The 15,185-nt window shown below is 47.7% G+C and overlaps 1 protein-coding gene across 1 annotated transcript in view; it reads right to left on the bottom strand.

The window, feature by feature from the left end:
• Window positions 1-4,534: 4,534 nt before the first annotated feature.
• Window positions 4,535-15,185, bottom strand: part of GMNC (geminin coiled-coil domain containing) — a gene marked incomplete at both ends in the record, with an annotated part of 29,105 nt that continues 18,454 nt past the window's right edge. Inside the window, 4 exons of the mRNA XM_082288025.1 lie at window positions 4,535-5,179; window positions 6,574-6,690; window positions 8,054-8,139; window positions 8,241-8,397. Of these exons, the coding sequence (XP_082144151.1) occupies window positions 4,535-5,179; window positions 6,574-6,690; window positions 8,054-8,139; window positions 8,241-8,397 (1,005 nt within the window). The remainder of the gene's footprint in view (window positions 5,180-6,573; window positions 6,691-8,053; window positions 8,140-8,240; window positions 8,398-15,185) is intronic.

Here is a 15,185-nt window from a genome sequence, read left to right as displayed (position 1 = left end):
AATGTCTCTGGTCCCAGCTGGTGCATGGTCACCAATAAACCTCCCCATGACCAGAAGGGGAAGTTAATAACTAACACAGCTTTTCTTTGTTGTCAAGTAGAGCTGAGAAGAGGTTTGAATTCTTTAATCAGGCTTTTCTCTCTCATCTCCAGTCTCTTTATGTGACACCTCAGTGCCATTCTGCAATTCATCACTTCAGAGTCCAAATCAGGAGTACTCAGAGTACTATAACGAAGCGGGTTGTCCTGGATCAGGATGTTCAGCTGCCTAGGAAGGTATAAGTCTATTAAGTGAGAGTGCCAGATGCTGCAAAAACAACGGACAAAAAGCACAGTATTTCCCTCTGTCCTTGCTGTTTGGTAGCATGGCATCCTTTTCTGAGTCAAAGCAGTAATGGATCATTGCAACATGCTGTGCAAGCCCAGGCTGAAACGAGCACACCTGTGGCTGTCAATATATTTAGGTCTGGTATCATAAAAACATGGCATGTCCTTGTGTGGACACTTGTGACTGCAGGAAATAAAGGCCCCTTTCAGTCCTCTGGGGAGATGTGTAGGTGCCAGGTGGATGCTGTGCCATGTGAGCAACAGCTGTGTGGTTTAACAGGTGCTAAAGTGGGCAGCAAGAATTGCATTGATTGGATGTTAAGTTTTATTAGACATAACTTAGTGACACTGGTAAAATTGACAGTTACATATAATCATGGCCTTTTAAATCACAAAAATCGTGAACATCAACATATAAAGTGTTAAATTAACTTCCATTTCTGTTAGTGTACCTTTCTAGAAACACAGATTTTTTAAAACTATGCAGCTGCATGTTACATTCACATATTAAAGCAAACAAACTTTAAATAAAAAAATAAAACAAAGTATGTTAATACAAGATGAATATTTACAGACAAGGAAGCTCCCTGCTGCTCAAAGAATCACCCAGGGCCCCATGGCCATTCAAGTCATAGTTCCCCATCCCGGAGTTTTATGGGCCTGGTGCTGATCCTTGGCAAGAGGGAACTTCTCAGAGTTTGCAACAGCAAGAGCTGTGTTTTCTTGTTAAATAGCTATGAACTGGTCCAGCGGTGGACTCCGTAGAATCCAAAGCACAGAAGTTAAGTGTAATACCAGAGGCAGTATCAGAATCCAGAACTTTTGCCTCCTGGCCCTCTTTTCCAGCTGCCTGTTTTTTGAAATTAGAAATACAGTACCAAGCTGAAACTTGTCTCTGCTATCTCCTGGCTACCTAGTTATGATGGCTGTGTGAAGAACTGGATTTTGTTTCCACTTTTTGCTTTCATTGCCATTGATCTCTAGCTATCTTTGTGTCACAGGCTTCCCTGGGCTTTAACTCACACATTCCATGAGCAGCAGAGGGGCTTTGACTCTGTTTCACCCACAGGGAATGGATACAAAAGGACAAACAGGGAGGATCAGGCACAAACCAAGACTGAACACCCACTTCAAAGCTCCATCTATGCTTTGTAAAGCCGAGACCTTCTCCCCCACATCTTTGCAGGCCAAAGAACTGCAGCACATTAATGCAGCTTCACTGCTTCCAGGCCCAAGGAAATCGCAGGGACACAGCAGGTTAAATCAACATATCCACCCAGCACCAGCCCAGTCAGTAACTGTCTCCACATCCCATCCCATGGCAGTAATCTGCTGTGAGATGCCTTCAGCCTCTTACTCATTTTCCACACCTATTATACCTGTAGGAAGGCAGGATTTGCAGAGGAACCAGACAGTTTAGAGTGAGGTATGCTGAGCAATGTATTTCTTTTGGCAATAGGAGCAATAGCCACCTAAAGGAATGGTTTGGTCACTGGGCTGACTTGTTTTCTGTGGGTTGGTGTTAGATACAGCTTGTTTCTATTATTCTTCATGTAACTCAGGAAATACTGCTTCAGATGGTGGTGTCAGGGTAAAACAAATCACTCTTATTTATTTGTTAAAATGCTTTGGGGATTTTCCTGTTTCCTTTCCAGTGTGCTCCCTTTGTTCCAGTGCCCAGCAGCACTATTACCACAGAAACCTTTGCTCAAGTAGTTGCCTACACCAGAATTTTAAGTTTGCATGCGCAGGTCAGGAGCACCCATCAGCTGAGAGGAGCAGCACCATGGGATCCTCTACCCAAATGAACTCCAGCAAAGTCAGGCTCAGAAAAAATCCTTCCAACAAGACTCAGCTCCTTCAGACAGAGTAAAATTCAGGAACCCACAGGAAAAGAAGAGGATTCATTCAGGTAAATTATTCCCTCACATTCATAATTTATTTTCTATGAGACAAGGGGACAGTCACCCCTGTACAGCTTGAGCTGGCAAAGGCTCAAGCATCAGTTTGTTCCTACTGAAACCCTACTTCAGGACTGTACCAAAGATCTGACAATTTTGTTCTGGCTCTCTGCAGAAGTTCTCACACTCAGTGATACAAAAATGTGGAAAGAAAATGTCAGGCAAATGGAAAGCTTTTCTCTCTTCAGAGAAAAATAAAACTGTGATTTAAGATTTTGTTGGTACAACAAAAGTACTTATTAGTGCTGCTGACTCCCCAGCATTGAAATTCATACATAATAGCATTCTATAGTGTTAGAAAACATAGATGTTTCTCTACTTTTTTTTTTACAGCTGCTTTGACAGATGTGGCCTCTACAGCTGTGTTGTGTGTCATCCTCTGACCACACTGCCTATTCCCAGCTTGCTGTTCATCCCCCACATTGCCCACACCAGGGCTTCCCATCACACACTCAGGTTAAGTTCAGGCATTTTCTACACTACCACACACACACCAATAAAAATTCCAGTGACTGGAGTATTTTCTTCAATGCTCTCTTATATAGTGGGGCAAGGGGAGAATAATAGAAAATAAATGCATTGAGAAAAACATGAGTTGTTTGTAGGACAGGATTTTTCTTCTGCTTTCACTGAAAAGTAAAAAAGTGCTACAGAAACAGTGCTCTTGTCTGACCAGTCTTCATCAATTGGCCTCAATTTTATGGACTACAACAAGCCCCCCAAACAAATACTTGTATTTATTCCATGAGCATTGCTTGGTTTGGGTTTGTTGGGTTTTATTGAGGTATTTTTGTGGTTTTATTTTGCACTGGTTGTTGTGTGGGTTTGTGGTTGGTGTTTTTTTAGTTTGGTTGGCTTTTTAATCCAGTGAAATAATGCCTACAACCAATGCTTTCAAATTGCCTATTCTGGAAGTCTGCCACAGTTACTCTAAAGTAACTACCTAGAAATACAGTTTATTTATTTAGAAGTCCTTTGGGAAACCATTACTGCTCCTGATGGATTTCCTCAAATATTGCAATTCTAAGGCACAACAGGCTATTAGGAGATACTTTTATCCTCAAAAAAAAAAAAAAAAATAGACAAATACCCAGTTTTCTATAGGAAAATAAGCCACTGGAAGAAAATCCTTGATTTTGGTTATTTTTACTTAAGTCCCTCCTCAATGTCACTGGCACCATTCTGAAAGCAAGAATAACCAAGTCAATCTATTTTGAATACTTAGGCATCAAACTACTGTAGAACAGAAGACAAAGGTAACAGAAAACAGTACTGGTGAGCTTCCTTCATGTCCATTGACTTCATATCATGATATCATTCATATCATAAGTAGCTTTACTAAATGTCAAGTCCTGTGCAGTGCTAGAGCACCTTCTCTCAGAGAGTTTTAAAGCATTCTCAAAGTAGTGCTGGTCTTACCCTCAGCCCATCACAGTCTGGCAGAAACACAGAGAGGCAGGAGCTGGCATTGAAGGCTGTGGTTCCTAAAGACCCACTCCAACCACTAAGTGATACTGCTTCCCCAAATGTAAACTCCCTTTACTGACAGACAAAACACCTTTAAAACATCAGTAAACACATCAGTCTCTTAATCACACCTTAGGAAGGTCCCCTGCACTTGCCCAATCACTTGCAACTAGGTAGCCTCCAGGCATTAGAAGCAAATCCTATTTTTATTTTGAGTCATCATCAGAGAATGTGACAGCACCATGGCACTGCAGGTAGGTCAGCCTTGGGCAGCACGAAAGGCAACCATGGGTACCCGTTAAATCCAAAGCAATCTGCGTAGTCAAGAGAGATGTAAATCACTTAGAAACTGCTGATCCTCAGCCTTCAATCCATGCCTCCTTTGTTATCTGTGGATATCTGTGAGAGAGGTGTATTCCCAAAGTGCTTTTCCAGTTTGGTGCATGTAAAAGTGATCATCAAAGCTGAAAGGCCTCCAGCCTGGAAACTACCAGTAACAAGGAAGAGCTGATGATAAAAACCCAGGAAACAAGTAAAAACAGGTATCTCAACACAGGCACAAGAGAAAGGAATCTAGTTTGTACATCTGGAGCAGATAATTGTCCAAGTGCAATCTGGAGTCACATCCGTGAAAATCTGTGAGGGAATGAGGAGTAGGTTAGTGACAGAGTAGCATTTAAAGAAGCCCAAAAGGGCCCATTTTTCTGCCTGAACCTGTCTCATGCACAAGGTGAAGTGTGACTCCTACATCCCCTATGGCTGACCCTTGATCCAGGTGCATCATTCAGCCTGCTTGGGCACCCAGGTGAATCTCCATCCCCCGCTGTCGTCCCTGCGCACAAAGGCCTGTCCTTGGTGGAAGCTGTGTGTTCTCACATTGCGGTGGGGACTCAGGGACGTTGTGAAGGCCACTTCTGTTTTGTTGGGTGACAAATCACCAGTCAAATAAGGCAGCCCATAGGTTGGGAGGCAGGAAACACTTGGTACTGGTGAGGAGAGGCATGGTGCTGAAGAAAATTGATGAGGGAAGGGAGAGTCCTCGCTGCATGGATGGGTGCTGCTGGTGGCTGGAGGCACATGGCTGCAGCTGAACGCTGCTGCTGCTCCTTCCCTGTGCTCATAGCCTATTGCTCCCCCAGGGCTCAGGCAGTATGTGTCTTTTCCAAGGTCTGGGGACAGGGCACTGTAGTTAGCTGAAGCATCATCAATGGTGTTCACATCTTTTAATCCTAAGGTCTCCAAGACCCAGCTGTCCACAGCAGGGCTGGCTTGCTCTTCACAGGCAGTGAATTCATTGAAGAGGTTCCTTCTAGCTTTGGAAGCATGAGGAGTTTCTTGAGGGACAAAGCAGTGGTCCTCTTTTAATCTCCTCTTGGTACTTTTGAGGATAGCACAGGTTTTTTGTCCATGGCCAGACAGTAGTTTCTATTAAAAAAACCCAAAACATCAAGGTGGAGACAGAATATTAAAATTTGAATTTCTAGATACGTGAAAGCAACACATTTCTGACCTCAGATGCACAAGATGGTTACTGCTGTCCTTATAAAGATACTTCTTTTCCCACTCTCCGCTTAAACATATGGGTATGACCAACTATTTTGTATCTTTACAGTGTCTGCAACAACCCTGTCCCTGAAAGAGGGACCGTGTCGATAAGGCCTGAGCTTTGATGGTGTTCCCAGCCCCACACTCCCACCTGGATCTGTGCCAGCAGCACTTGGCAGGTGAGCAGGGCATGGGGGGCCCAAGTGGCAGCCTGACAAAGAGGGAGGATGCAAAGGTAACTCATGCTGGGACACGGGTGATGCCGACCAGGCAGTGCTCAGAGCAGCAGCCTGAGTGGCGCTGCACTCATCAGTTCACCTCATTTGTCATTATCACAGGACAAGGGCCCTTCAGGCATCCAGGGATGGTCAAAGGAGGGCAAGGATAGACAAGGAAGCTCCCCACCATGTCATGAATTCACTGCTCAGACATGTCCCACAACAGTTCCATGCTGGACTCTTCTCCCCGTGACACAGGGGGTGGCTGTGTCACCCTGCTGTGCCCAGTGAAGGAGACCTTTTCTACTGCCAGGAGCCAGGTCTGGCCATGGGAGGGAGGACATGTCACACTATTAACTCATCAACAGCATGGAAAAGGAAAGTCTCCTATGTTCTACAATCTTTTTTACCTCATGCCCAATTCACAGAGTTGAGCAAATAATCAATAGTTCAGTTTCATGGGTGAGGCTGGAATAGCAAAAAATGTCTTTAAGCTGACAAGAAACAATTTTTTTCTTCATTTTCTTTAAGATGAGAGACAAAGAATTCAAATAAAAAAAAAACCAAAACACCCTTCACACTTAGTTTAACAGAATGTTTCATCCAACCTTAAATGTTTAATTTTGTACCTCACCATTAAAAAAACCTCCACACAGCTTTTTAATTAATAAACTGGAAAAAAAAAATCCTTATCAAAGGGATAACTGACAAAATAGAGACAGTCAAAAAATACATATTCAAATTTGAACTTTCTAGTGAAAAAAAAGTGTTAGAGGGAATAATTTTACCTTGACTACATAATCTTAACTTACTTATAGCTAACTAATTAATTAAACTTAACTTATTAATTAGCTATAAGTGCTACACTGTCTCCAAAGTCAGAACCTGATAGGATATAATTCCCAGGGAAAACTGTCCCCTTTGTGAATTTAAATGTGAGTGTGAATTCCACTGCAGGTTGTCTACACTCTTAGATTTTCCATGTATTTTACTGGCCTGTACCAAATTGACCTGTTCTTTCTGTAGACATCTATATGACAGGTTTGAACACAATACCTTGGCTTTATCTTCTAAACACTTAATCAGGGCAGAATTCAGGTACTGTCGGAGGTTATTATTTTCTTCATGTAACCTAGCAAGTTCCTCTTCCTTCTGAAGCAAAGTATCTTGAAGCTGTGGAATAAAGATATTGATGAATAGATGTTGACTCTGTAACTTAATAGCAATTGCCCTATGGTACAAACTGCTTGGATTTGATGATCTGGGTGTTTGCTTTGTGAGCTCAACCCACCCCCTCCAGCCTCTTGTCTCTATAAATCTAAGTGGCATGACTGTTCAGTTTTCCCTTTTGACTTCCTTTAATCTTTAGTGAGTGTTTGATAAGATTACTCTGAAAAAACCTGCAACCGTAGCATAATAATAGAAAAGAATTACAGGTAGCCCTGTGAGCAGCCAGAAATGGTCACGGGCATGACAGCAGATTCAAGATCTCCTCCTCAGCTGCAGTAAACATCCCTTTGCACCCCTCCTCCCCATTTATAGTTGGCTGGTGCAAAAAAGGAGGAGGAGTTGCAAATGATTTATGGGGGTAGACTGCAGAAGGAAGATGCAGTTGCCATTCTCTATGATATAGCAGTACTCAGTGATCTCTTCAATTCTGGACCCTACTGTGCCAGTCCTGGTACACAGACAGAGTTGAGATAATCCCTGGTCTCAAAAGCTGAACAGGAATGGCAGACACCTAACAAACACATTTCCATGGGGAATCAAAGCGTTTACAGATTGATTTTTGCCTCCTGATCATAGCGCTGGAGACTTCTTTAGGAGGACAATCTTCTGCCAAGGACCACAGACATCTGCTGAGCACAGACTCAAATGATTGAGGCAGAGCCAAAGAAACAAGTACACTGACATCTGGAACTATGGTTTGATTCTAGGGACCTTTAAGTTAATATCTGAATTTTCATTGACTTCACTACGTCAAAACATCATTCCAAGTAGTCGATCAGAGTCATCAACCTGGAGTTCCTTCATCTAAATTCCGAGTTTCTTCTGTCTCTTGTTGGGATTTACAAAAAAAGGAGAGGTAAGAGAAAATAAAGTAACAAGGAAATCCTGCTGGTCAAAATGGTTGATCCTCCATGTAACTAGGCAATGCTGGTGGAATCATTTCCCATGAAGATAAACCTGGTGGAATCAGGACACACACTACGTATTTTTAGCCAACAGCATGATCAGAGCCTGAGGGACCCCCTGTTCATGCCCCTGGTTTTCTGTAGTGCCAAGGCTGCCGGTGCAATATGATGTAAGAGGGGGCGAATGGAGGGAACCTCACCACAGTTGTTCCAACTTCACAGGGCAACATGGGGGAGACAAATAGTTTAAGTAAGGAACAACAGTTTTCTGTCACTTCTGACATCTGTGCCAGCGAGAGTGAGACATGCCATAAGCCAAGCCAGAAGGTGCCATACGTGATACAAAGTTCGGGAGCCTCGTGGGGTGAAGCCGGTGTTGCTGGGGGGCGCGGAGCCTTTACCTGCTTGTTTCTGTAGAGCTGGGAGGACAGCTGGTCTCCCTGCCACGCCGCGTCCTGGGCACCGAGCTGCGGGCTGCAGAACGGCCCTGGGGACCAGAGCGAGGGTTAGCGCGGTACCGTACCGCTCCCAGCCCGGCTGCGGGGCCAGGCCGGTCTCCCCGCCCCGGCGGCAGCTGAGCGCACTCACCCGGCGGCCGAGCCTCCCGCCGGCCCTGGCTGTGCGGCGGCTCCGCGGCGCAGACGGCGGCCCAGGTCTCCTTGGAGACACCGGCGGGGGCGGACCAGGGGCAGGTGCAGCCCGAGCCCCCGGCGAAGTCCGGCTCCGGGCACGGCCGGCCGGCGCTCTGCGGAGGGAAGGGGCCGAGGCGGTGGGGCGCTCGGCGGCGCCCCGTCCCCAGCCGCCGGCGGGCCCCGAGGGGAGGCGGTGCCAGCCCGGCCCCGCCGCGCCCCGGCAGAAGCGCCCCGGCGGGGCAGCGCTCTCCGCGGCTGTCCCGGCCGGGCTGTGCTCAGGGGCCGTCGCGGGACAGCCCCGCCGCCCTGCCAGGCGCCGCCGGCCCCCGAGGCAGCGCCCAGCCCTGACCCGGTGCCCGCTCCCCGCTTTCCCGGTGGCACCGCTCCGTACGCCGAGCGCGGGCAGTGCCGCCCCGCCAGCGCCCCGCAGCACTGGGGCTCCGCGCACAGCTGTGCCAGGGAGGTGGCTCAGTTTCCTGCAAACCCTTGGGAAATGCTACGGTCCTGAGTGGGTTTAGGGTGAAGGGGGGTCGCAGGCTGTCCTTGGCCAGACCGTTCCTGCCACCTTGGGTGTTTGATCCAGCTCTAAAGCAGCAGCACAGAGCCAGCAGAGTCACCTCCTAGCTGCTCGCACTCTCTTCTGCCCCTGCAGTTCTGCAGGAGTCCCAGACCGCAAAGCCTGGGGTTGTCTCTGGATTCACCCTTTCTCCCTCCTCCAAATAAGCCTCATCTGCAGCAGCTCTAAATCTCTGCAAGGAAGGCAACGGCAGAGCTTGGAGCCTCAGTCAGGGAGTCTGCCCACCCATGGGAAAGCACAGCAGCAGAGACTGCTCTTGCAGGTAGAGGAGAGCTTTTTTTCTTTCCCATCTTAAGAAGGCACAAAACCTATTGCACCCCCCCTATCCCGCCCAAGGGAGAGACCAGCTTCTCCTCCTCTGCCTCGAGGTCGAGAGAAATGCAAAGAGCACTTACCATATTAGTGGCAGAATGAAATGCAGGTCTTGGGAGCACGTTTGTGTTAAAGCCCCAGAGAGGTTTAAATGGCTCTGAAGGAGGGGGAGAGGGGGGAGACCGGGGAGGCGAGTTTAATCTAAAGGAGCTCCCAGTGACGCCTCAGAGCTCTCCTGAAACCCAGCAATCTGATTTGGTGTAAAGCTGTCAAACTTGTGACGTGAATAAACAGCAAACTTGCTGAAATCAAAGTCATTCTGGTCCCACAAATCAACACAAGGAAGGAGGGAAAAGAAAAGGAGGGAGAAGGGAAAAAAAAAAAGTATCCACACAGTTCAGGGCAGCAGTGAACTGGTGTGTCTGAGTTTCACTCCAGGAAATGAGCAGGCATCCAGGGAAGCATCCCACATGTTCAGAATAAGGCTGCTGGTGTTGCTGGTGAGTTTTTTTTATTTGTTATGTTTTGTTTTGTTTTCAAGCCTTGTTTGTGGTTGTAAAATCCAGCAGGAAGAAACAAGTTTGTCCAACCTGCCTGGCTGACACAGTGGCTTTTGCCTGGCTTCTCAGAGGTGTGTAGAAGCCAATATGATTCATTTCTGAGGACAGCTCTGCAGTTCTGAAGAATGCAGGTTTCAGGACAACATAGCCTGCAGAGACAAGCTCCTGCAAACGTCTCAATATACTGGGAATGTTTTCTGTCAAGCCCCAGGCTTCCAGAAGATCTCAGGATATAAATGTAACAGTGGTAAAAGATTATGTATCATAAAGGATTTACTATCATAACGTTGCAAAAGCTACGCACAGGTGTGTGAAAGGCAGAGATTGTCTCTATATAGTCACTTCTGGTTCATATCAGATTTACATAGCAATCAAAATCCATGGATAAGCTTGAGTTTGTCCCGGGGGGGAGAAAAAAACAAACCAAAAATCTTCACTGAGGGTCTGTCTTTGACTAGCATAGGGGATGGTGAGAATAAAACCAATAGCAGAGCAGTTGTTCTGCCAGGATCTTGCTCTCTGCCATGGCAAAGGCTATCCCAGGTGGTATCCCGACCTGCCCACAGCCAGGAGGATGAGGCTGGGCCGAGGGCAGGCCGTGCTGACATATGGGATGGTCTTTCATTTCTCCCCTGGAGGATGCTCAGTGCTATCCCCCCATAAGCAAGGCTCAGGGACAATACAAACCAAGAGGGCAATTTCCCTTCCATTCTTTTATTACTGGCTATTTTCCTAGGTTGCTGCCCAGATAGACTGGCAGCTGTACCAAATTAACCCACTTCCATCTTTGCCTTTATGGTTTTTTTTCCAACAGAAGCATTTTAAAAAGGCCCTGCACTCTGAGCCTACAGTGCCCGGGGTCACCCTTTAGCTTTTTTAACCCGCAGCGTCGCACATTTATAGCTGATAACTGCTGTGATAACCCACCCCCTCCAGATGCCAGCCCCTCCTGCATGGCCGTGTCATCTGCTGGCTAACAAGGAAAAGAAGCTGTGTGACACACGCCCAACACGCGCCGAGGCCCAGCTCAGCTCCTTGGCCGCGGCTGAGCTGCAGGGCGCAGTGCAGCAGTGCAGCAGGGCACAGAGCAGCAGGGCGCAGTGCAGCAGGGCACAGAGCAGCAGGGTGCTGTGCTGCAGGGCACAGAGCAGCAGGGCGCAGTGCAGCAGTGCAGCAGGGCGCAGAGCAGCAGGGCGCAGTGCAGCAGTGCAGCAGGGCGCAGTGCAGCAGGGCACAGAGCAGCAGGGCGCAGTGCAGCAGGGCGCTGTGCAGCAGTGCAGCAGGGCGCAGAGCAGCAGGGCGCTGTGCAGCAGGGCGCTGTGCAGCAGTGCAGCAGGGCGCAGTGCAGCAGTGCAGCAGTGCAGCAGTGCGCAGAGCAGCAGTGCAGCAGGGCGCAGTGCTGCAGGGCGCTGTGCAGCAGTGCAGCAGGGCGCTGTGCAGCAGTGCAGCAGGGCGCAGTGCAGCAGGGCGCAGTGCAGCAGGGCGCAGCGCAGCAGTACAGCAGGGCGCAGTGCAGCAGGGCGCAGTGCAGCAGTACAGCAGGGCGCAGTGCAGCAGGGCGCAGTGCAGCAGTGCAGCAGGGCGCAGTGCAGCAGGGCGCAGTGCAGCAGGGCGCAGCGCAGCAGGGCGCAGTGCAGCAGGGCGCAGAGCAGCAGTGCAGCAGTGCAGCCGTGCAGCAGGGCGCTGTGCAGCAGTGCAGCAGTGCAGCAGTGCAGCAGGGCGCAGTGCAGCAGTGCAGCAGTGCAGCAGGGCGCAGTGCAGCAGGGCGCTGTGGCGCTGGCGGCTCCCTCACACCGGGGGCATCCCAGGTAAGCACCGCTGCTCTGGGGCCCCGCGGGCGGCAGCGCGCTAGGGAAGGGCCCGGGGGAGGCGGGTAAAGCCGGGGGAAGAGAGATGCTGGGGCGGGCTGGCTGGAGGAGCCCTCAGCGCCCGCAGCAGCCCCGTGCGCGGCGCCATCGCCCCGCGGGTCCCGCCCGGCCCCGCCAGCGCCTCCGAGTCCGCAGCCCCGGCCTGGGGCCGCCCGGCCCGCGGCCATGTTTGGGCTGCCCAAGATGGCGTCATCAGCCCGCGCCGCCCCCGCAGCGCGGCGATGGCGGCGGGGGGAGCCGCGGTCCCTCCGGGCGGCCCGCACTGCCCCACGGCCGGTCCCCGCGGCCCGGGCAGCTCGGGAGATGCCCGCCTGGCCCTGAAGGGCGTAAGGCAGGTGCGGAGGAGCCTTCAGTGGGTGAAGAGCAGGGATTCCCTGCGCAGGGGGTGCTCCCCCGTGTCGCCCCGAGGCGCCTCACGGTTCCTCTGTCGGGGCGTCAGCAAAGAGGGGAGAGTTGGGTGTCTGAACAGGACATCCAGGGGATAATTAGGGGTTGGAGCATCTGTTTCGAGGAGAGGCTGAGGGAACAGGGCCTCCTCTGAGGGGATCTCATTAATGCATATAAATATCTCAAAGGCAGGGGTCAAGAGGAAGATGCCAGACTCCTTTCAGTCGTGCCCAGTGACAGGACAAGGAGCAGTGGCCATAAACTGGAACCCAAGAAACTTCACCTCAACATTTGGAAGAACCTCTTTCTATTGAGGGTGTCAGGCACTGAAACAGCTGCCCAGGGAGGGTGCAGAGTCTCCCCTCTCTGGAGACATACCAAACCCACTGGAAGCCCGTGGTCCCTCCGTTGCTGGGTCTGCATAGCTGGTGTGGTGTTGGCTGCGGGGCTGATGGTGCTCCGCTTCCTCAGCTCCAGGAATTCAGGTCAGCTCACCAAGGCTGACATGCTGGAGAGTGAAAGGTGATACGTGGGTAAATGACCACCAAATCAGAGGCCTGGTTTGTGGAGATACCCTTTGGGTGACTATCAGAGAAAGAAAAATGCTGTTGTTGTAGGAGAGAAACACCTAATTGTGCCAGCTGGTGCATGGATGGTCACACACAATGATGGAAGAGGTTCAAGTCACAGTAGCAATCACACATTGATGTGTGTGTAAAACAAAACTAAGTAACAATCATCTGCTAATTTTCCTGTTTATCTGGAGCTCTTAATGCTCATTGCAGCTAATGATGGACCTCTTTAATTGGAAATAAAGTTTCGGGGCAAAATGTTTATCAAGACTACAATATTGCTTCAGTGGAGATTTTACTTCGAATGTTATAGCAGCTTTTCTGAAGTTCTGGGAGCACACTTAAGTGTATTGCAGTGTTAATTCTTATCTGTTCTTTGTACCTGTATTTTCTTTTGTAATTTCTATGATGTTTCTTTTTAAATGTTAGTGATGAAGCTAATCCTTCAGATTAAAACTAAAAAAAACACAAATATTTTTTCTGATTTATCCCAGTTTTATGTCGAAATGGCCTTAAAATTGCATTTGCATCATAGTGAACTGGCTTTCAGAAGGGATGGTACACAGAAGAAAAATAGTATTTGCAAATAGTTTAATTCAAGTTTTATATCAGATTTACTACACTTATGTGTTGCTTTGCATGCTGACACCTGCACAGGTGTCCAAACCGACCCCAAATCCTCTTCTCTTATCCTGCCATATTACTGCTACAGTGCTTCTTGTCCCTAGTAAGAGTGGCTAAGTGAATCAGTGACAAAACAGAGGCTCACTTATAACTCAGGATATTAACCTCTAGACAGGTATACACAGGTGTCTGGCACTTGCATGAATCTCTGGTTGTGTTTGTGAACCAAAGGTGTGAGAAATTAAACCTGATGAGACGGATTTGCAAAAATGCTTTTGAAAGGGAATTTATGCACATACAGGTTCTGGCTGTTTCTCTGATCAGTCTTCCTCCTTGAACGCAGGACTAAAAGGCACTTCCCAAATCCAGTCCCCTGCTGTTGAGACATTCTTAAACTTTTCAATCTCCCTCTTAAAACTAATTAGGTTATTTTCCTTATGTTATTCCCACTGTGAGGCTACACCGTACTCTGAGCTCTGATGGCTGGACACTTTCTAGTTTCCAGGCTGCATGTATTCATAGCAGGTATAATCCCTTTTGTCCTTGTGCCAAACTCTTGCTCTAGTTTAGACACTTCATCTCCCTCTCTAGTGTTTAGCCTTGTCGTCTTTGCAAAGCGCTGTCACACATTGTCTTTTCCTTTGCTTTTTAGGTTGAAGAAGGCAGGTTCTTTTACAATCTTTCCTAACCTTAGGAACCTATCTCAGAAAATATTCCAGCTGATATTAACCTGTTTTTCACATGGATGACCAAACTTACTCAGGTTGCTCTGTAACACACCACTGTTTTAGAGAAAAGCATGGGGAAATCTTCCTTTTTTATATCTTTTTGGTATATTTTAGGGCAGTCTTTACCTTTTTCATCACTCTCTCACACCGGTTGCTAGTCTTGAAATCGCTGGCAGCTGGCAGTGAATGCACCTGTGGGCTTTAATTCCTGTAAAATGTAGTTGAGTCAAACTACTGAGTTTTCAGTGCTGTAAGGCTTCAGCTCTCCCGTGTTGATACTTTTTGGTACTGTGGAGTTTCACAAGTATTTAGAATAAAGAAAAAAGATGACTACAAGATGGAAAAACTGCAAAACATCTTTCTGGGTTTACCTGCAGTTTCTTACAACAAGAGTGGTGAGTTAGTGAGTAGAGGATATCCTACCTGTGTGCAGTTCTTGTGGTGGCTTCAGTGCTTTCTTTTGGTTTGAAATGAAGGCACGTGGTATATGTAAGGTGTATGATTTTCTTCCTGTATTTTCTGATACATGCTGGATGAGATTTATCCTTGATAGAATCTTAGTAGGAAATTTGTTATTACTAGTGCTTAATTGTTTGTGGTCAGTAAAGGGTTTTTTTTTTGTGAAGAAAGTAAGTTTTATTTAGCTGCTGTATGTAAAATAATAACTTTTTAGTGATCTAGAAGCTTAATTAATGGATATCATCTGATGGAATTTATCTGAAAAAGTTGAAGGTTTTCTGCATAGATAATGGTACTTTTATATATAGGAGATCCTTAGAGGTGAAGTGTGTAGGGACCACGTTTGAATAACATCTGTGCCATGTGTTGTGTCCACAAGTGCTCACCCATCTGTTATCACCCCTGCTAACAGCAAATCTTTGGTCTGTCCTGTGGATGTAGCTGTTGTTTCACAAGGGACAGCAGATCCCTGCTTTGAAGAGAGATCTGTTAGGTAAAGCACAGATAACTGCTTGTGAAGATCTAGGACTAGAAGAGACTTGCTCTTGTGATGCTGGTACTGCCTTTTACTCTTCAAAATTTCACTCTAATTTCCAATCTGAATTTGTTCATGGACATTTGTGTCTTTAGCTTTTTCTGTTTTGTCCTGTGTGCCATTTGATGTGTTATAAACAACAATCTATGCTGTGTTTGTCTGGCTTTGTGTAATTGCTTTTCTATTTTGCCAGCCATCTGAGAAGCAGTCCTTTAGATTGCACTTGATTACACCCCAGGGTACAGGAATAGGGTTTCCCTGAAATAGAAAGGCAAATGG

Source organism: Coloeus monedula (assembly GCF_965178545.1).
Source record: "Coloeus monedula genome assembly, chromosome: 10".
NCBI classification, from domain to species: domain Eukaryota; kingdom Metazoa; phylum Chordata; class Aves; order Passeriformes; family Corvidae; genus Coloeus; species Coloeus monedula.
Note: the sequence above shows the minus strand (reverse complement) of the source record. Positions and strands in the feature narration are given on the sequence as shown.